General features: G+C 58.8%; 1 protein-coding gene across 6 annotated transcripts in view; it reads right to left on the minus strand.

Annotated features, from left to right (window-relative positions):
- Positions 1-22,420, minus strand: part of KDM4B (lysine demethylase 4B) — a 122,415-nt gene that overhangs the window by 30,994 nt on the left and 69,001 nt on the right. For all 6 annotated transcript variants that reach the window (XR_004314343.1, XM_032465848.1, XM_032465849.1 and 3 more), the window contains 2 exons: positions 19,364-19,467; positions 14,909-15,046 (listed from right to left, as the gene is read on the minus strand). Coding sequence is in view for 5 of the 6 variants with exons in the window: in XM_032465848.1 (XP_032321739.1) it covers positions 14,909-15,046; positions 19,364-19,467 (242 nt within the window). In the remaining variant the exon portion in view is untranslated. The remainder of the gene's footprint in view (positions 1-14,908; positions 15,047-19,363; positions 19,468-22,420) is intronic.

A 22,420-nucleotide genomic window follows, 5' to 3' on the forward strand; every position in this document is an offset into this window, starting at 1 on the left:
ATTGGCACCAAGCCAGGGATGGAGTGCGCTCTCCCGGGGAGCTGGTGGCCATTAGTTCTGATGGAGAAATCAGATTCAAAGCAGAGTAGGAGGGCTGAGGGACCCCTGCAGGCCTGAGCATGCCCCAGGGTCCTCTGTACCTTAAAGACTCAGCCACCAGGACTGCATAGGATGGGGCTGCCGCTCTGAGAGCAACTAGCTAATGAGGATGCCGGGCGTCCTGCTCAAATCAGCTGAGGCGGGGCAGCTGGTGACCCCACTGGTGCTGAGGGGCCATCTGAGGACAGAGAAGGAGTAAAGAAAGAGGCGGGGGGGGGCATGAAACACTGTGCGTGGTCAGGGTCCCACCGCCAGCCTCCATAGATGGTCTGTTTTGAGACAGGCTGCGTTATCTGTGGGTCCCCACCTGGGCCTACCTGACTGCCTGGGGGTCGGCCTCCCGTCCACTGGGTAGGCCTGTCCAGTGAGGGGTATCGGTCCCCATCTGCCTGCCCCCACCCCAAGATCCTGGGCCCAGACCTGTGGCCTCCCTGGTGATGCGAACAGAGGGTGGGACCCCTCTAGGCACCCCCGCCCCCAACACACTCAGAGCAGAACCGGCTCCCTGAGGAGCCTCCCATTCAGGAGAGGCCTGACAGCCCTGCAAAGTGCGCTTCAAAGAGCCCTTGATGGAGCTGCTGTGCCAAGTTAATTAAGCAGCAGAACGCGGGAGGAACAGTGCTGTTTAAAGTGACAGCGGGAGGGGAGGAGATGCGACAGCTCTGCCCCTGCAGCCCCCCAGAGGAGGAAGGACAGGTCGGCTCGGCCACCACCACCCAGTCCCACAGCCCCCGATGTTGCTAGCAAGGCCCCTTCCTTCCCCTCCCAGGGATCTCCCCTGTGGAGAACCCAGACAAAGTCTGCCTCTGCTTCATCACAGGGAGAGAAACGCACACGCCACACGCACACACAGGCATCATAAAAACTCTCACCGCGCTGTTCAACAGCCTGCAAGGACGGGAGGGGTGGCAGAGACGCCCGAGGGCAGCGCGCGCGGGGCCGGTGAGCCTCAGTCCTGAGCATCAGCTGCTGAAACCACAGCACTGCGCTTGGGATGGCTGCGTTGTCGGAAGGAACACAAAGCGCGCGGTCGAGCACACACAGAGCCCAGTTACAAGGAAAAATCTTCAGAAAAAGCCAAGGACATTCATCGAACACCAACTGGGGAACAGGATCAAACAACTTTTGCAGTGTCTGTTTTTCTACATCTCTTTACTGAGCAACTGCATCGTTTGCGCTGGTTGGGCGGGGGAGGGGAGCAGACCGCGGGACCTGGGCCCAATCGGGCTCACCATCTGTTTTCGTAAATAAAGTTTTACCGGCACACAGCCCTGCCCACGGCCGCACTGGTGCGGCTCCTGCGGAGCCGAGCAGTCACTGGGAGACTGGACAGCCCACATCTCTGCAAACATCCACTAACTCGTCCTTTACAGAAAATCTGCCAAACCTTGACTTAAGTCACAGAATCATTTCAACAAGATATCTTGAAGCCCTGACCCTCAACGTGTCCGTATCTACTGCAGAGAAGGAACTGGAAGGTAATGGAGGTTAAATGAGGTCATAAGGATGGCGCCCTAATCCTACAGGCCCTGCATCCTTGTGACAAGAGAAAGAAAGATAGGCCTGTCCCCACCCCCTCCCCACCCCCATATGGACACAGCAGGAAGCTGGCAGTCATCTACCAGGACTAGAGTCCTCACCAGGAACCCAGCCCCAGCTGCACCCTGATCTCAGGCTCCCGGCTTCCAAAAGTGTGAGAAATAAACGACTCTGGTGCTTTGATGCAGCAGCTGAGCTGACAAAGACAGCTGTCTGCGTGGAAACGTACTGCACTCCCGTTTTTTCCTGAGTGTAGCAAGCCGCACACTCCCCACCACCTGCTACCTGAATCCGACTCTCACCAGGTGCCAGGAAGCACCTAACCCTGGCCTGGCCTCGGGCTGCACCTCCTTTGGGCCACCTGCCCTCCACACCTGCAGCCCCTGCCGGCCACTCTCAGAGGAACGCATTCCCTGGAGCCCATCGGGACCTCGGGGGGCCTGGGCCAGCTGCACACACCCACAGCCAGGCCCGGACCCCAGCTCAGAGGGGACCAGAGGGCCCAACGGAATGGCCTCATGCTGTCTGGAAGGCACAGATTTCCTTCTTAGCAAGGGCGCCAGCTCCTAATCCCAAGCCCCGGATCTCAAGTGCTCTGCCTGGGGCTGCCCTAGGCGTTCGGTTTTAATGACCTCGGACGCTCATCACTGGAGGAGCACAGGACTCAAGGCTCCTGAAACAGCCCCTAAGGAATGAAAGGGGCAGACCCTCAGTCACCTCGCCAGGACCTTTGGCAGAAGATGAAAACCAGGCAGCCCTGGAGGTGGGTTTTACTTTCATTTTTGGTGGCGGTGAGTGTGCGAGGGGGGCCCCTTTTCTTACTGAGTCAGTCCCAACATGCTGTAGCCCCAGCAGTGACGTTCTGCACGCAGCTCAGAGACAAAAAAGGGGCAGAAATTAAAAACAAGGAAAGCACTGATAGAAAGTTTGAGTGAGGAAGTCAAGGAACTCCCTTAGGAAATAGATTGAAAAAAATAAAATGACGTAGAAAACAGTAGGGGAAAGAGAAACTAGATCACAAGACCTGAGAATCCACCTGGATGGCAGAAGTCTGAAACAGAGAGCAGACTGAGGGCAAAGTCATCAGTGAAGTAATTAAAGGAAACTTCCTGGAACCGCTAGTTTCCAGACTGAAAGGAGGGTCAGGCGGCTAAAGTCAGACTCACACCGAGTACATAATAAGGAAGGTTCAGGACACAAAGAGAATGCAAGAAGCTTCTAGGAGGAAGATAAGCCAGCACCCCCCATCCCCTCACCGCATCCCAGGAGGGGTCCCACTGGATCTGGGGACCCTCTGCAAGCACTGGCTGAATATCCTTGGGAGGCTGGCAACGTCCTGCCCACTTAGGCAGGGGTAGGGCAGGATGGGAGGGAGTCACTGCAACACACCTTTCTAGGGGAAGGGGACCAGCCTCATGCCATCAGGGTTTTAAATGTGATAAAGCAAGCAAAGCGCCCAGCGCTGGAGGGTCCCGATCCTAGGACAAGACCCCCCTCCTATTTCTCCGGCCCCCTCCCCACACTCATCTGGACAGTGAAAGGCATCGGACTGTTCTCTGATTCCCCAGCCTGTCACTCTGTTCTCAACATCTAAAAACCTATGCTTTACAAACCCTAAATATCCCATGTAAAATGGGGCGCTTTTAGAAAGTGTACTGAACAATAAAATGAAAGCCGTTGGAAGCTGGACCTTCCTTTACCAGCTTATCACAAAGGGAAAACGGTGCCCCCACCATGCCGAGCCCCCGCAGCCATGAAAGGAGCACTCCCTCACCCCACCACACCCCCACCCCCAGCCACCCGTTCCTGGTGACCCCGAGGAGGCCTCGCTCGGCAGGTCTTCCTGGGCTAGACTTCAGACAAGACCCCCCCGCCCCCTGGAAGCCACTGTGGGGGGTTCTGTGTTTCAGGCTGGGGGGCAGTCTATGGGGAGCAAACTGACAAACAGCCTCCAAACTGACACCTGGGCCCCCAAATGCCTGGGATCTAGAGAACCTGGGGACCCCCAGGGTCCAGGTGGAGCCTCACCAGAGGAGAGTGGGGGCTCCCATCTCCCAGCAGCTGTTCAGCCCCTTACCTGGAGAGCCCCGAGCTGCACAGAGGCAGAGCTCAGGACGGGCTGTGGGAACAGCCAGCACTTCACAGGGTGCAGGTGTCCAGAGGACAAGGGCGCAGCAGACAGCTTCTCAGTGCGCCCTCCCCGCCCCCACCCGCCTCCGCCAGGCACCCGCTGTTCCCACTTTTCCCAGCCTCCTTCCGGGCATACTCTGCATTCCAGCACACGAAACAGATGAAACAGACGTCCTCTCCTTTCTAGAGAAGACACTCTGCAGTCACCGATGACACCGGCCTTTTCCCCGGGGATGGAGAGCTAAGGAGCCCTGCGTCCTCCTGGCGGGTGCGCAGTGTTCCAGGGCCCGCCCGGACGGCCCATCGCGCGGGTGGCTGTTTAGCTTGTTCCCCATCTCCTGCTACACACATAAGAACCCATGCGAACTACATTAATATAATCCTAGCTTCGGTTACTATTAACTTCACTTCCCTCAGCTGACTCCGCTCACAGCAACCGTCTCCACGTTTCCTGATGGATGTGACCTGCTTTTTCTTTTTCATTCTGCTTTCTTTACACCACGGGTGTTGAGTCCACAGTCTTGAAGTTACTGATTCTAAGAGAAAACTCCTGAGTCTCCCTTCGGCCCTCCCTGCAGGGGAACACGGCTCTGGCTTCCCTCGGCCTCTCAGCGACACGAGCGACTGCGGAAGGCAAAGGCATTTCACCCGCAGTGATGGCATCACTCCGTCACCCATGGGGGTCAGAAATGCCCCATTTCACAGAGATGGAGAATTGAGGTCTGGGACTACAGCAGAAGCACGAAGCTGGCACCCCCCAGGTACCCCCAGATACCCCATGGATGGTGGGACCACTCTGTGCAGCTGGAAGTCGGGTGGGGAAGGGCCCTGGGGGCACTTTGTGAAGATTCACTGGGCTGCACCCTTAAGACAGGAGCGTTTCAGGAAGTATTCTCTGCTTCTATAAAATGTTTACTTCTTAAAAAAAGCTCGCTGGACCACTCCACCCAGCCTGACAGGGAGCCCGCTCTGCCCCCTTCCACCTGGGGCCAGCAGCTGTGCGTCAGGAGGCCCCGCTAGGATTGGACTTCCAGGGAAAAGCACACGCTATAGTACATCTGTTGGGGGCACTCAGCCCCCCAGGGGTCCTCGGGTCAAAAAGTCCTGGTCCAGGCTGAGCAGGGCCCGCAGCATCCTGTGAGTGCCCGAGTCACATCCCCGCAGGGCTCTGCCACGCCCAGCGGGCCCCTCGTCCTTTGACCCGAGCTGTGACGTGTGCAGCGCTGAGGCACAGGGCACTGATGGCTGGTCGCCCCAGCGAGGGTGGAAGAGTCACAGCAACACATGACCAAGGGCAATGCCAGGAGCAGGTGCGCTCCCTCCTGCGGGCTGCGCTCTAACCCGCAGGCAGAGGTCTGCCCCGGGCCGCGCAGCACACGCAGGAGGCTGGTATCGAGTGTCTCTGACTTAAATAGTACTGAGCTTTCATCAGAGGCCATCTCTCTCCCTAAAAGACCGAACAGACATTAGCGTTTGCTCGTGTCAAATAGCGAAGTGGGAGGCAGGAGGCACAGCAAACAGCCTAAGAGGAAATTATTAAACGTGGTTCACAGCAATCACGCCCATTAGCACCTGCCACAGGGCCCGTCCTGCTCTGTGGTCGGCAAGGCCGCAGTACCCTCAGTCAGGGGCCAGGGCCAAGCCCACAAGGCCCTGTGGGGACCCAGCCAGCAGCTGGTGCCTGCCCTGCAGGTACGGGGTGATGGGGGCCCAGGTGCCCTTGGGGCACAGACCCCATGTGAGGAGGTCAGGCCAGCAGTGGGCCTGCTTTCCAGCCCTCAGCTCACTGTGGCCGAGCCTCCCGAGCTGCAGAACCATGAATGTTCGCTGCCCGAGGCACCTCTGCAGGGGACCTCTCCAGGATGGCGGAAATGTCCTACGTCCCCGAGATCACCACTGGCCCACGTGGCTATTAACTAGCACTGGCTGGTGTGATGGAGGCACACAATACATAATTACTTCATTTTAATTAACTTACAGTTAAAGGGTGGTGCGGACCACTGGCTTCCTGCCGGACAGTGAGGCCAGGCACCATCCTCCCTCCTGTATCTGCGTGCTAACCAGCCTGCCATGTGTCCAGATGTCCGGCCCCTCTGCCCCAGCGCCCCCAAACCCCTTCTACTCCCAGCCCCGCAGGCACCTCCCCTAAAACCTACACTAAACTGTCCCTCTGCTCCACCCCCTAGCCCAGGGGACTTTGCACTTTCTGCTCCTCCACGTGGCCTAACACTCCTGCCCCAGTGCTTCCCCAGGGGACAGGGTGGAAGCGTCCCCCAGATTCATGTCTGCCAGGGACCTCAGAACGGGAACTTATTTGGAAATAGGGTCTTTGCAGATGTAGTTGATTAAGGAGAGGTCACACGGCAGAAGGCTGGGTTCTAAATCCAATGGCTGGTGTCCTTATTAGAAGAGGGAAAGTGGGACACAGACATGGCGGACAGAGCCACGTGAAGACAGACAGGGACTGCAGTAGCATGTCTACACACCAGGGACACCAAGGACTATTGGCCATGCCAGAAGCGGGAAGAGACAGGTGGGAACCTCCCCTGCAGCCTTGGAAGGAGCGCAGCCCTGCCACACCATCATCTCAGACTTGTGGCCTCCAGGACAGGGCAGGGACACTTTCCTATTGCCGTCAGCTGTCCTCCCCTGTTGATGGCATTTTGTGGCCCGAATACACCAGGGTCCTGAACCCCCACCTTCTCCAAGAAGCCCCGGCTGGCTAAAGCTGCCTGGCCCACCTTGTGTGCCTTCCAGGTCTTCCAGGCTTGGAGAGCTCCCCAGCCTCCTGTCCCTCATCTGTGTCCTCCACTATACCTCGCTGGCTCATTCTGCATCTCCCAGCAACCTGCAGGATGACTGCAGCTAAGCAAATGCCAATACGTGCTTCTTTGGGAAGAATCCTGGGTCTGGGGGCACTTCAGCCCTCAAAACGTTAAACACCCAGGGACTGGGGCAGAGACCCCGCCAGGGGGCCCGCATCTGCTGGTGACGGCTCACAGACGCTGGCCCCCTGTTTCTGATGTAATTACCAGTGCTGCAGCCGATGTGATAACAAACCAGTTCATTAGGAAATCCACTGGAAGCCCTCGGAAGCACTTCGTAAACAAAACAATTAGGTGCAGGGCTCCCAGGGCTCCCTCAGTCCTTGGCTGGTGGGGGGCTGCCTCCCACCCTCTTGCTGGTTGGCAAGGTCACAGGCCCTCGACCTGCACAGTGCTGCCCCTCCCTGTGCCCTGCCCCAGCCAGGGCTCCATTGTCACCTCTTTCTGTCTCTACATAAAGGAAGGCCCACCTCTGTGTCACTGAGTGTCTCTCCGGGATCTGAGTGTGCGTGGCCTGGGTCCACCAGGACCTGCTGGTCTTCCTCCTCTCTCGCTCTGGCCGGGGGACCTGGCTGTAGCCGGGCAGCCTAACCGGTCCTTCTGCCTGCTGTGACGGGGCCCTCCCACCCCGCTTTCTGCGGGTAAAAAGAAACCCAGGCGCTCTGTGCCAGGCGCTTCCCTAGGGCACCTCCCACGGCCCCTGAGCGCTCTGTCTGAAGTCCCCACACCAGCCCTTCCTGCCGACCAGGATTCGGTCTCACCCCACCCCCGCCATTCTCCAGGCTCCGTCACCATCACCTTGAGGGGCGCGAGCCCGCCTGACCTCTGTAAAAAGCTCACCACGCAATGCCGTACAGTGTTTACCATGACCAGGAAGCAAATTCCATCCAAAGCAGGACGGCAGAAAAGCCCAGATTCTACTCTGCCCGTGAAGTCCCTGACCCAGACCACTCTTTCATCCGGAGGGAACCTGCAGGCAGTGTCACCAGATGGCACGGGCTGGAGACACTGGCAGCATGAGCGTCCCGTCGAGGAACCCCGCCAGCCCAGGGCTCTCACTCCGGGGGATCCGCCGGGGACACTGGCGATGTGCGGACATCTGTGGTTGTCACACCAGGAGGCTCCTGGCATCAAGTGGGTAGGGCCAGGGAGACTGCTCCACACCCCACAGCACCCAGGATAGCCCCGCAGAGATGGTTCAGCCTGTGTCTACAGTGCCGAGGGGGAGAAACTCTAGTCTACCCAGTTCTACCAGGAAAAGCAGCAAAGCCCCAAGGACAAGGGACAGCAGACCCGTCAGTGTAAGCGAGCCCCCAGCGGCCAGCACCTTCTCCCAGAGCTGCGTGGCCGGCAGAAGCGGCGGACCGTGACGAGAGGGCAGCACCCCACGTGGGAGAGACTCTGGTGCGGGCACACGTGTGTATTTCTAGAGCCCACCATCTGGGCGGGAGGCCTAAACACAGCTGCCTGTTACCGAGGCTCAGGGACCAGAGCGGAAGGAAGCCAAGAGAGAAGGGCTTGGCTTTGACAGGAGGTTGGGAGGCCCACCACTGCCCACCTCAGAGAGCGGCAGGCGCCCTGGTGAGGGCGAGGAGCAGAGCAGAAGCTGCGGTGCTGAGCTGTCGGCTCTCAGCTCTTGGGAAACCGCAGCAGGCACAGCGCTCTTACGATGCACTCAGAACCCCGGGAAGGGAACTAACAGAAGCAAGGGGAGCACGAAAGACTCGATAGGCTGGCGTGTCACTGAGGGGGGGGGGCTGTGACTACACTCACGATGCTTTGCAACGGTTCCCCCAGAAGACAAACGGAAAGCTTAACTAACGCACAAAGCTGTGCTGGAGGGCCTTGGGCCACATGCACCCCGCCCCCCAGCCCTCCCAGCCTCAGCAGCAGGGAGCGGAGGGGCCACCAAGCACTCAAGTCCCATCCACCTACAAAACATGTGTCTGAGCTGGTGGAGGCGCCCCTCTCTGCCTCCAAGGTCGCTCCCTTAGACCCGTCTTCAGGGCCTTCTCACTGGGGCAACGCTGCCCCCAAGGGGGTGAAGACTCCCTCTTAAGGCAAAAAAGCCTCATTCTTGCCTATGAAGCGAGGGAATAGGAGAACAGGCGAGGAGACTCCTGGCATATCCACTGCGTCAGAATCCCACGGCCAGGCAGTTAGGGAAACAGTGTGAAAGGGTCCTTGGCGACAACGGAAAAGAAGGCTAGGAACTGCCTGCCACCCACCCTCCAGACCAGGCTCCCACGGGACCTGCCCTGGGGGCGCTGGGCCACGTCTGGGGAAGTCCGTGGTTGTCACAACTGGGGGGGAAAGGGGCTCTCAGCACTGGTGGGGGGAGGGGTACTGCTCCACCCCCACGCGCCCGGGCTGCTCAGCGTCCCAGTGCCACAGGGAGACCCTGCTGGGATCCGTCTTTCCAGATAGGATCGCACCTGTTCTAGACAGTCGCTCCAGAATACAGGCAGGCAGAGCGATGGCCCTAAGGCTGGCCCGGTCACCCGTGCTCTGGGCTCTGCCCCCCCCACACACACACACCACTGCGTGCATTATGACACTCTGAGCTCCCTTCCACGCAGGAACGGGCTTAAGGCCGCTGCCGGGTCCAGAATGACAGGAAGCTCTGGGGGAGGTGCAAGGGGAAAGCATATTTCATACAGCAATTGACTGCAAACCTCGCACACCAGCCGCCACCAGCGCCATAAATCAGAGAGCCAGGGAGGCACGGCAGTGCGCAGGCTCGGCCGGCACCTTGGATGCAAGAGGACCAGGGAAGCCACGTGGAGGGCAGGGGATGCTCTATGCTGGGTCCTCCTCCACTGCCTCTACCCTCACCCCACCTTCTGTCACCTTCCGCTCCGGCTCCAGATCAATGGCGCAGAGCAAACAGAACACACAGTTCCCGGAGGCAGTGGAAACAATTTGGTTCACATTTCACAGCAGCAAAGCTCGAGGTAGCCCAGGCTGGGGGGCTGTTCAGGAGAGGTCCCCACCCTGGATGCGGGAGTAGGGGCACATAGGGGCTGTCCCTGGAGGCGGTGCACCAGAAGACGGCCTCTCCCCGCTCCCGAGCTCAGCCCGAGCCTCCTTGCTTGGTGCCCCCGGAGAAGCCAACCTTCTCAGAGGCTGAGTGCCTGCGGGCAGCGGCCCAGACAGCTGGCGGAAAACCAGCCAAGTGCGCGGGCTCCCAGCAGTTTAAACTGGGTTCTAAATCTCTCTTGCTCTGTTTAATCTGCAGTTAACTCCTGCGCCTTGCAGGGCGGCGGGACGCCAACGCACCCTTCATGGAGGAAAGAGGCCCTTGTCAGCTCCTCCCGGTGCCACCCACTGCGGGAGCAGGGGGGCCACACGAGCTAATCCAACGTGGCGTGCAGCCTTGTAGGACTCATTCGAGCTCAGGCCCAAGAAGGCTGGTGCGTGCACACTTTATTTTCTCCAGCGAAGCTGGCGCATCCCTTTGATCTCCCTGGTTAGTAATTCCACTACAAAGCCGCCTGGCTGAGCGCATGTCTAGGGAATTCTGTTCTTGGAAACAGAGCACAAGCCTCTGGAGGCCCCCCCCCCTGCAGCCCCAGCCCCCACAGACACCCACCTGGAGGAAGCCACCAGCCTGGGAAACATTTGGGGCAGGGAGGGCGTCTCCTGGAACCCCTAGCAGAAGCACTTTACCTCTCTCTGGTCCCCACAAGGTCACGAGGCCCAGAGTTTGATGCAAGTAAGTACCATCAGTAAAGCTGGAGAGAGAGACAGAAACAGGGTGGGGGGGAAGCCTGACTTGGAGGGGTAGGGTAGAGGAAGAATGCTACTGCTGAGGAGAGGGACTGCTCAAAACAAAACAGCAGCACGTGCGTGACCAGACGCAGGCCTGATAATGTGTGGTTGGCAGGGGACACACCTGCTGCCCGCTCTGACCTCAGGCCTGTAGGCCTCCCAGGCCCACCAGCTCTGCACTCCCACCCTCTCCCAGACAGCCACGGCCCCTCCTAAGCAAACAGTAGGTGCTCAGCGGTGCTCAGTGGGCCAGGTCTCTGTGCGACCTCTGCTCCCCTCTCTCCAGAACTGGCCCTGCCTCCAGGCCCGCCTCTCGGCAGAAAAAGAAGCCAGCTGGGAGCCCAAAGGCTGGCCTTGCCAAGAGGTCCTCACAGTTTCAGCCTGTTTGGTTAATTCCTATTTTAAAAAGAAGCCCACAGAACTACCACTGACGACACAGACAGCAACAGGCAAAGCCTCCCCTCCGGGGCTGCGGGGCTCACAGAGGAAGCCCCGGGAGGGCCAAGGCTGCACACCCCCCAAAGCTACGCTGGGCTTAGAAACAAAGTTGTAAAAGTAGAAACGTATCAAGTTAGAGTATGTTTTTAAAGCATCCCAAATTGCACCCTACAGAGGTAACATTGGCCAACATTTGGGCAAATCTCCCAACACACACACACAGAGACACGCAGTGGGATTACATATTCATGATCCAAAATCTAGTTTTCTACTCAAAATGCCATGCCCATATTTCCATGCCAATAAACAGTGAACCCATTTTGGGGGCTGCATAATATTCCACAGCTCACCTAACCCCCCTCCCTCCGGTCTCAAGTATAAGTTTTCCACTGTAAAAACCAACAACGTGGTGACTACCTCTGTGAAGGCCGGACCACAGATGAACGGAGATGCACAGGGCCCACTGACAGCAGACGCCCTCTGGGAGCTGCCCCTGTGAGGTCCCCCCAGAGGCCCACAAAGGGGTCTCCCAGTTCCAAAAACCCCTTTCCCAACTGCATGGCTGAAAAGAAATGACCCCATTGGTGCGCTGGCTGCCTCCTGTGTCACAGGCTCCCCGGTGGCTGTGGACCAAGGCAGGGAGGTCTGCTTGGTGAGCACGGCGTCCTCCGTGGACCCACCCACACCCCTGCATGGTGATCTCCGTCGGCTGCTGTAGACCCTCTTCTGCCCGCTTTTTTCTACTGTGTTGTTTTTCTCGAGCTGGTGGTTCTAACTGGTGGAACTAATCTGGGTGGTAGGGTTTTTTTTAACAGCTTCATTGAGATGTAATTCACATGCCCCACAATCCACTTATGTTCACAGAGTCATGTAGCCATCACCACCGTCAATTTTAAAGTATTTCTATCACCCCCAAAACAAGCCCCGTACCGCTTAGCATCTCTCCCCCAGCCCCTGACAGCCAGGAACCCGTTCTCTGTGTCTGTGGACTGGCCTGTTCTGGACGTCTCACACCCATAGAGTCACACATAGTGAGTCCTTCTGTGTCTGGTTTTCTTACTGAGCATCGCGTATCTGAGGTCCGTCGGCGGTGCAGCCCTGTTCCTGGCCGCATCAGGGGTGGGAACGGAAAGTCTACTTCCCTTTCTTTCATCTGATTTCTGACAGTGCGTGTTCTTCCTTCCCCATCTCCTCAGCGGAGGACGAAGCCAGCAGTGAGTCGCCCGCCCCTCCCGGAGGCCGTGAAAGCCTTCCTCTGCCACTCTGTCCTCTAGTCACTGCCTCCTCCTCTGGGGCCCAGTCCAGCCCTGCAGCCTCAGGTGGGGACTTCGCCGGCCCCGACCCGGGGCTGGGGTTCTAACCATTCACAGAAACGCCCTTGCTATTTCCTGCTGGTGCTGCAGCGCAGGTAAGGCGATGGGGGCAAGTTCCTTCCACGGACCTCCCCTCCGGGTGGAGTCCCAGCCCTGGCTCCACCTCTGGCCCCACCACATGTCTGAAAGCCCAGGAAGCAAGGGTCTTCATCCACGGTGCCAGGGCTAGGTGGTCCAGCACTCTCGGTAGGAGTCCAGGATGAAGAAGCAGGCAGCCCTGTCATCAGGATGGGCTTTCCCAGGAGCTGCTGGATGCTGGTGTGGGTATGAGTGTGGATGCTTGCCCAGGCCCAAGGATGCTCAAGGCCCGCTAGGGACACGGTGCCCCTCCTACTGACATGGAAATTCTCCCCGTTGGCTGTGTTCTGATGAGTGTGCTGGTGGAACCAGCCCCTAAACGTGGATGGGGTGGGGCATAGGCTGCAGAGAGAAGCCCCTGCTTAGCAGGAAGGGAGCCCCAGGTTCCTACCTGCATCACTCCCACCCCTTAAATCCACAGGCCCCAGAACCACTGCACAGAACAGTCCCCTGCCTCCAATACCCTCAGCTTGTCATCTGTAAGGCCAGGTGCCTCGGCGGCCTCTCCAGCCCAAACTAGTTACGGGGCAGGGGAGCTTGGAGAGCCGGGACCTGCTGTTCCGTTTCACCACCAAAAACCCTGGAAGCTGACATCAGGATGGCCACGGACGGGCGCCCCGTGGCCAGTGGCCACTCCTGGCAGAACCCCATGCCTCCAGCTGCCATGCCCGGGCAGCTGGAGTGGCTCTGTGAGGAGGCCACATGGCGCCTGACATCCCCACCAGAGCCCAGGCTGGCTGGGAGCACCGCACGTCACTTGCTCAGTAATTCCACGCTACGCCGCCCAGCAATGTAAGCGTGGAGGCCCAATCTAGGGCTGCACTTCCCAAATGTCACTTGTCTGTGAACACACGGCTGAGCTCAGAACTGCTTTCAACATCCGGGTGGTCCCGCCAGCCCAGCCGCAGTGTCGGCTCCTCCAGCACCTCCAGGACAAGCCCCGGGCCGGGCTGACAACGCCATCGCAGCCGCAGCCCCCGCGGTGGCAGGGTGGTCACAACACGTGCGGCCTGGGGACTCTCAGCAGTAATGCAAACACGCCCTGGGCTGCGTAATAATTACTCCTTCAGATCAAATCCTGACGTCCCAGCGTCTCCTCTTTGAGCGAAGCCAGAGCCTCTGCCAAAGACAATCCCACCACAATTTTCTGAATTAAGTATAAAAAGCACAGCACTTTACGTCCCCAGTCGCCCTGGCTACAAAGCCAATTCCTTTTCCAAACTGCACTGACAAAGCAAAAATAGAGAAACAGATCATCAGAAAGACAGAGACCAGCCAACCCATCTAAACCCCACTGCCCAGCGGAGACCTGACATAAGGCCACTTGTGGGATCTGAGCTTTCTTAATCTTAATTTTTCACCCCATTCAAATGTGAGAAGAAACAGGCAACAGTCACTTGAAGGATCTAACCTGTTTAACCCAATCCTCAGAAGCGTCAGTCTGCCACCGCCCTGAACAGCCCTGGTGCGGGCTTTCCTGCTCTTCGCCACGAGCTGCGTCTTGGACTAGGGTGCTTCACCCTCCCAGCCCCTCCCCTGGGCCACATCTCCAGGCCACGACACCCGATCGTGGCCTAGACCCTCTTTTGCAAAGGTCTGCAGTCTGGACAATGCTGAACGAATCTGGATCTGGGCTCCAGGGCCTCCCATTTACATGGCTCCCACTCCTGGGTCTGGGAGAAACCCACCGTTTGCCCTAACCCTGGGCTCTGACTCAGAACAGGCTGAGCGATTCTGTGGAGGAACCCCAAGGCTCCGGCTCAGGAGGCTGCAGGAAGCACCCCATTTTCAGCTGTCTGGGCCCAGCAGGAGGGCCTGCTCCCACTCCACAAGCCCGGCACCAATGAGACGCTGCTGACGGCCAGGAACCTTACAGATGTGAAGCCAGACAGCTGAAGGGGCTGAAACCTGTGAGCTGGGACCACATGGCCTGGGCCCAGCCTGACGGGCAGAGAGGGCAGCTTCCTCCGGGGCAGCCGCAGTGCCAGTCTTGGGAGGAAGGCACCGGTCCTGGCAACCCGCCCGACAGCCCTCCTGTTCCTTCCCTCCAGGGCCCGCCCAGCTGCTCCCCAGACTCGCTATCACAGGGCTTCATGACCCCTGCTGTCCATCAAACCCACAGATGAGTGCGTGCGGGGGTAAAGTAATTAGAGAACAAGCACTTGCTTCAGATGTCAAATCTGCTGGCCAGTAACAGCCCTCTGGGACCAGAACAGCAAATTACTGAGGAAAATCGAAGGAGTCTCCTGGGCTTCCACTGACCTCTGGCGACAGGAACACAGCAGACAGCCCTCAGGCTTGAGCAGGTCTGAGCTGCGGGGTCCCCCGCCCCTCTGGGAAGCTGGAGGGGGCGAAGGTGGGCACTGGGGCCTGAGCAGACCCCAAACCTGACCAGGCAGCCCCTAAACAGAAGTGTCAACTAACAAGGAACGAGTCTTCCCCGATCCCACCAGAAGGGAGCAGCAGCCCCAGGCCCAACCTGCCCACGTCCCCACCCTGTGCCTCCAGGTCAGGAACATTCTGGGGACAAGTTTACTGAGGATCCAGAAACAGACCCCGAGGGAGAGTCCGGCTGCCACCCAGGCCCTGGGCGGGAGGAGCCGGCGGGGGGCCGCGCCCCATTTCCACCCCGTCACGGGGTCTGTGGGCACTTACCTGCGTGGCCACCTTGCCATAGTCGATCCACCGCAGGGTGGCGAAATTGGTAGATTCGGCACAGTTGAATCCATGATTGAAGCCGGCGTGGTAGCCATAGGGAAACGTGATCATAAACTCCCCCGCCTCCTGCGTGATCTGGTGAGGAGAGGCCGACAGGTGAGGGTGAGGCCCAGAGTGAGGACCAACGGGACTTGTGTGTGGAAGCAACGCCAGACACGGGGAGTCACTGGCTGGCGGCAAAGCCACAGGACGCCACCAAGGAGCACAGCAGGGGCCATGGGCTTGAGGATTCCCGGACAAGCACCAGGGAGCCTGACTCCAGCAGCCAACGGGATCCAGCAAGTGAAAGGGAGCTCCGGAACCCCCCAGGCTACAGCCTGCCTCGGCCGCAGCTCGAGGCAAGTGGCCCGAGGTGACAGACGGGCTGCGCTTTCCAGGGGGGTGAGCTGCAAGGGCAGAGGGGCTGCTCCAGGCTAGGGCTCGAGGCACTTCTTGTTCGGGTAGAGAGGGTCTCCTGCTTTGGGGGCAGCGGCGGGGCAGGCGGGGCAGGGCAGTCAGCACTGGCCGAGCTGCAGAGCCCTCGGAGCACAGGGCAGGGGCGAGCCTGCCCTCACGCGAGAGAGAACAACCAGTCCCACGCACAAAACGTACGTGCCCTCGCTGCTGCAAGCACAGAGCCTGTCCGCTACATCCTAAGAAGTGGGTCCTTCCGTGTGAGGGCAAAGAGGCCAACGAGACACAGTGCGCCGGAAGGACATGTGCAAAGTCAGAAGCCTGTAGAATGATCTGCTGCTTCTAGACCTACTCAAAATGGTCTGGACGGCCAGACTCTGGTCCAGCCCCTGCAGCAGAGACCCCAAACCAAGGAGCTGGGCGTGAGTGACCAAGGTGGAGACCACGACACCAGACTGAGGCTTCCAGAACTGCGGCCCCGAGGCCTGGAGGAGGAGGGGCTGCAGCCTCATACCCGGTCCCCGCCGACTCCGCACTGACAGCCCCAGCCACCCGACGGCAATGCCCAGCAACAAGGACTCCAACAGACGGCTGCTTCGAAGACGGATGATAAAGAACAGCGGCCACCATCCCCACTTGCTGTGTCCCAGGACGCAAGGTGGGCTATGGGCCACTCCACAGATGTAGGATGGAAGCTGTGGTGCGGGAGTGACTCTCTGGGGTCAGGTGGGCCAGTCCTTTCCTGGACTGAACGCTGGGTGGACACAGTTCTGAGGACCATGGCCCCAAACGCTCCCCCTCCAGCACTCTCCAACCACCGATTACGTGTCTTTCCAGGGCTTTCCAGACACAGACAGGACCGTCCGGGCTCCTGTCTCTGGCCTCTTTGGCTTGGCACATCCTCGGGGTTCATCCGTCCTGCTGTGCATGTCGGCCGTCTGCTCCTTTTCCTTCCTGAAAGGTCTCCTGCCATGTGGACATATGTTACGTGTGCATCCAACCTCCTGGCGACAGGCCTGCGGGCTGTTCGGGGTCTGGGGCCCTGTGAACAGAGCTGTGGGGTCCTGGAAGCCCGTGTTCTCCAGGAGGTGTTTCCATTTCTCTGGAGTAAACAGACACAGCACACAGTGGAGCCCCAGGAAATCGTCTAGCGATCTTCCACACTGGCTGCCCATTTTGCCGGCGCCTTCCCTGAGGTCTGCAGATGCCACCCACTGCATCCCGCTGGTGCCTGCACACACTGCCTTCTGCAAAGTGTGTCTGTCCAAGCCTCCTGCCCCTACTCAGAGGTGGTTCACTGCTTTGAGGTTGATTTGTAGTTCTCGGGCCTGCTAATAATCCCAGGGAAATGAGTAGAAATCGCTGGATTCGTCTAAGTAACCAACGAGGAGTCAGACCCTGGCAGGGGACGGTGGGTGGCTGGAGGTGGGGGAAGCTGGGGGAGACTTCCAGAAGCCAACCACAGAGTCAAAAATCAATCAAAACTGACATAGCCTGGAGAAAAGCCAGTCCGTAAGAACGTGGAGATATTTTTCTTTTCAAATAATGAATTGCACCAATCAAGGAAAGTCACTGTGCATTAAGTTATATTTTTAAATTCCTGTCCAAGTAACAGCTGTTTGCGAGGATGAAGCGACGGCAGGAGATGGAGGAGGAGGGGACATGCGGTGTCCCCAGGGCCTGGAAGCCACCAGTCTCAGTCCTCGGGGAGGGTTCCCTGGGCTGGCTTCTGCCGTAGGCCTCCCAGCCTAGTGAAATGGGCTAATAACCTTCAGGGCTGGGGCTGTTCTTCTGGGTGCAGTTACTGATCTTCTTATCCTATTTGAGCTGATCCTGGAAAGCGCTGTCTTGTTCCTCCTCCAGCACCACTGGGCACACGCTGCTTCTCTCCGCTGGAGCACGGGTTGGCCTGCTGGAGCCCAGGGAGCCTCAGAGATGCGGCAGGGTCCCAACGCTGAGCGGAGGCCCCACATGGAGAGGACGCTCCACGCTGGTCCCCTGCCCCACCCTTCCCATGAATCAAGGCCCTGAACAGAAGAAGTGCTCACTTAGAAAGACAAGAAGATTATGTTCCTGTCAGAAAATCTACATCCCGGTGGCTTCATTCCGAGCCCACAGTGGCTGTGCTCCATATCACCGCCGTCAACGTTATCCTGACAATAAATTAGGAGGCGCCTGGGATGACGGATGGACAGCGAGGCAGAGTAATAGAGTGGAGGCAGCGCCAGCCCAGACGCCAGTCACGGGGGAAGCGCAGAAGTCGGCTGCTTCTGCGAGCTCTCGAAGAACAAATGAGGAAGTCAATGTAGATCACAGAAACGCACACTTTTAATTATTAAAAAGCTCTGCTATTGATCTGCTTTTTCTCCTAGAAGTAAATACCATTACAAAGACTTGTAAGTGCAGCGCAAGGAGTCACTCTTCGAAGGCTGCCAGGAATTCAGACGAGGGGCTCCACGTGGAATCCAGAAAGAGGCACGCACCTGGGGCCTGACGCTGCAGGAGCCCAGGTCCCGAGGCCGGCGGCACACGGAGGGCCACGCCTCGGGGTAAAGCTCTGTCCAGCCCCCCCTGGGCAGCCAGGAGGCCACGCCTGGGCCAACCCTGGTGTGAGGGGTGTGGCTGCCCACTGCCGGGCCTGGCTTCTCAAACAGCCAGGAGCCTCTCCGGGCAGGAGGCCACGGCCGTCAGTCACGCTTAGGCAAGTCGCATCTAAACTGCAGGGCCGCACTGGCACTAACCTGGGAGAAGTCCTCCAGACAGAGGCCCTCTCCAGAAGCACTGCTCTGGAGAAAGGCCCCGACAAACCCATAGGAGAGCAAGTACTTCTCACTTCCGTGAGCAACGCTACAATCTGCCTGCGAGGTGCCTGCTAACGAATGATGTTCCAGCCAGAAGAGAGGAGAGACGAAGGAAAACGGGAAAGCTGTGTTTCTCACAGCAAGACACGCCACCAACCAATGAAGGCGAGGGACAGCGGGGCAGCGGCCTCCCGGCCGCAGCCCCAGCAGAAAGGCTGTATCCCCCAGTCCACGTGCTAACGCTGCGGGCGGTGTGATGGAAACGTCAGAAGCAATTTCTGACTTGCTGACATGCTCGGCAAGAGGGAGGCATGAAGGTCGGTGGGCAGGACTCGCTCCTGAGCCTGACGATTCGCTCTCGGGGGAAACCTGCAGAAGCGCAGTTCCTGGAGGGTCCCCTCAGCCCGCCTGCCCCCTGTGGCATGGTGCACACGCCTGTTCAGAAAGTTCCAGGCATGTGCCTCTCATGTGCACCCACCTGGGGACCCAGGCCTAGACTCTCTGTCCAGGAGGCTTGTCCGCATGGAAGGACTGGCCTGGAGTGAACGACAGCTGGGCCCTGGGGCTTGGTGCCCACCGCCCGCCTGCCCACCACCCACCGTCTACCTGCCCACCTGCCACCACCAGCCTGCCCACCGCCCACCTGCCTACCGCCCTCGCAGGTGGAGAGGCTCCTGGCTTGGCCTCACTCCTCACAGCCCCGTGAGGACCAGAGGAGCGGCCTCTGGAGCAGGAAACTGCATGAGTTTACTGCCTTCACACGGCAGGAGAGCCAGGTGGCTCCTTTCTAGGCAGGTATCCATCTATTCTCTCCAAGGCTGTGGGCCCCGGGAATGGGGGGCGGGAAGGGGCTCCCAGGAGGAGTACCCTGGCTCCTCAGTACTTCCTGCGAGGTCGGCAGGAGCTGCCCCCACCGTCCACTCTCCACCCCGATCCGCAGGACCCACAGACATCTGGGTTTGGGAGGGAGCGGGAAGGAAAGTCAAGGCCCCTCCTGAATGCCCCTCTCTTACCTCACCCTCCACCGTGGACAAACTGGAGGCTAACAGCCCATCAGTGGGGCCCTGCCCTAACTTGCCGGCATTCTAGAACCTTCTCCAGGGTTGAGATGCCAGGGTCCTGGGATGCTCATGGTCACCTGGGCCCAGGCCCCAGAAGCCCCTCCAGGAGCAGCTGGCCTGTGCCCAGCCCCACATACCCGGCTGAACGGGATCCCATACTTCTTGAGGATGATGGGCGAGATGAGGGTCATCTTGTGTCGCAGAAAGGCGTCACAGCCCTGGGAGCTCCCGGGGAAGAAGCCTAGAGCAGAGAAGATGAGCGTCAGCCCGGTGAGCAGGGCAGGACGGGGGCCAGGGCGCTCTGCTGGCAGCGGATGATGGCAACGCCCTCCGGCCTTTGTTTAGCGCACTGGAGCAGAGGACAGGCCGGGGCTGCCTGTGTAACGAGGTACACACCCACGGCACACACTCACGGTCACAGATAGGGCACGAGGTAGGGGCACGGCTGCCCAGAGACCAGGCCCACCCCCGAGCTCCCCCAAAACCAAACCCACTGCATCACATCTACACGGTCACTTGGCCACATGAGAGCACAGCCGGAGACAGGACACGGGAGCTGCCACTCTGGAGGCAGGCAAGTCATCACCAGTGAGGAGTGGGGCCCACTGGCCCTAAACTGACCGCACCAAAGAAGGAGGCCACCTGAGTAGGCACCGGCTCTGCCCTGCTCTCCACCCACGTGGTCCCACGGCCACCAGGCAAGGGCGGAAGTGGGGGATTGGGCCGACAACCCACCCGCCCCTGCCCCAGACCCTCGGGGCAACTGCAGGGTGGCCCGATCCAGGCCTGTGCTCACGGCCCCCACCCCGGACCTTGTGCCTGAGTTCCCAGCCTGTAGGCTCTCCGCCCTAGGAGCACGTCACTTAACTAATTTAAAACAGTGTCCGTGAGCCTACAGAAGTCCCCCCACCAGCTCTACCTGCTCGGAAACCATGCTTAACTAACACAGTGCAGGGATTTTCCCAAATCACTTGTGGCTGAAATTCAAATCAACAACCTGCATGTCTGGTGGTTAAGGAAAAGCCAGTCCTGGGTTCTGCCCTCGGTGGCCGGGCTCCTCACCCTGAGCCTGCACAGAGTCTGCACAGGAGGGAGGGCGGCAGCGCAGTCCCGCTGGGTGTGGGCTGTGTCCCCACTGCTGCAGCACGTGCTCCCGGCACCCACCTCCCTCCAGGACTCACCCCCGGCACGGCTGGTCTCAGGACCCTTCCAGAAGCCAACTCAGGGCAGTCCTGGCCTCCAGGAAGGTAACACCCTCAACGGGTCACGGGTTAAAGAGGGCACACTCAGCTGTGTGTGTGTGTGCATGCGTGAGCTGGAGAGTGCACGGCCCCCCCGACACGCCCACGCCGGAGGAGGCTCCTGACACAAGGATACAATGGCGAGGTTCTGAAAAGTGCAGGGATGACTGAATCTAGCAACTTTCCTCTGCGCTAAAAGCATTTCAATTAGAGTTATGGCTGCCTGCCGCCCAGCCCGCCAGCCTCTCTGCAGTTCCTCTTTTTAATGCACAGTTTAAGTGGCTCTCATTAAAGCTCTAATAAAGGCGCACATTTTAAGTGATTAGCACCAATAACGCGCCAACACATTAATGCTCTCCCCATGGGCTGCACAACTCTCCCAGAGAGCCCATTCGGAGCACAGCTATTCATTTTCCATATTAATCGCAAACTCATTCCACCCATCTCAATAATGGAGTCCGGGACATACACCCCCAAAAAGTTTGGAAGGGACACCTAGGAGGGGAGTGAATCAATTGCCCAGGAGCCTCCCTCGTCCTTCCTCCAAGGAGGGGGAAAGCAGGCCTGGGTGAGGGGCTGCAGAGGAAGGATGAGGCCCCCGACCCTCATCCAGAGCTGACACCCCGTTTCCGGAATCCCAGGAATGACTGGACTTAATGAGTCTGTAGTTTTCAAGAAGCAAGGGCGAAGCAGCCTCCCGCTTTCCCCCTTCCTCTCCCAGCCCAGCTACTGAGCCTCCCACAGATGCCCAGGAAGCAAGCCAGCGTCCAGGTCCACCCGGGTCCAGGCATCAGAAAGGACACAGCAGCAGGCCCGGCTGCGGGAACAGCGGGGAGCACAGGCCAGGCTCAAAGGAGAGCGGCCTTGACACCTGCCAGGGTCAGCGGGGACCCCCTCCACAGGACTCGGTGTCCGTAAAAAAAGCATACAGAGGGAGAACAGACTGGGTGTGGCTAATTGCACATCCCCATCTAAATAGGAAGAGGAGAGAAGCAACGGGCAAGGCCCCGGGATGTCAGCGACGTGGGCCCCAGGGAGCGCCCATGCCGACCCCCGTGGCTCTGCGGGTATGGGAGGCTGAATCGTGGCCCCCGAGACGTCCACGTCCTGATCCTCGCAATCAGTGTACATTGCCCTCCAGGGTGAGAGGGACTCTGCAGCTAGGACTGAGTTCAGGCTCCTGGGATGGGGGTGGGCCTGGATCATGGGGTTGGGGGTGTCATCTGAGGGTCCTTATAAGAGGGAGGCAGAGGGAGACTGGAGCATAGAGAGGGAGGGGAAGGCCATGGGCCAGGGAGACAGAGAGACGAGTAACAGTGCTCTGAGCCCAGAATGTGGCACCTCCAGAAGCTGGAAAGACAAGAATTAGGTCCCCCAGGGACACTCCAGGAAGAGCGAGCCCTGCTGACAGCTTGATTTTAGCCCCTAAAGGCTCACTGCAGACTTCTGACCTCCAGAAATAAATCTGTGGGATTTTTTTAATTAGGACGTTTTTTTAAAGAGCAGTTTAAGGTTCAGTGCAAAATTGAGGGACTCTGTGTTGTTTTAAGCCACTGGGCTTACGGTAATTTGTGACATCAACAGGAAACTAGTACAACAGGAAAAGGCATTTTTAATTTGTATTTTTAAAAACACAATAGGAAAAAATTTAATTTGGTTTTCATTTTTACACTTAATCAGTCAGTGAAACTGGCCTTTGCCAGGACCTCCTCCAACAAGAATTTCTACCGCGAGAAGCATGTTCCCGAGGGCGGGTCCAGCCCTGCTTTTCCAGCAGAAAAGGCGACATGACGAGCCTCCTCTTAGGAGCCGGGAAGGGGGACACCTGCCCCACTCACCTGACAGCCTCCCTCCCATCTGGGGCCTTGTCGCTCACACAGCAGGAGTCTGCGGGGCAGAAAGTCAAGTACAGACGGGGAGGAGCATGCGTCCAGCAGCCAAGGAGATGGGCCA

The sequence above is a fragment of the Camelus ferus genome, chromosome 22 (assembly GCF_009834535.1).
Source record: "Camelus ferus isolate YT-003-E chromosome 22, BCGSAC_Cfer_1.0, whole genome shotgun sequence".
In the NCBI taxonomy this organism is placed as follows: domain Eukaryota; kingdom Metazoa; phylum Chordata; class Mammalia; order Artiodactyla; family Camelidae; genus Camelus; species Camelus ferus.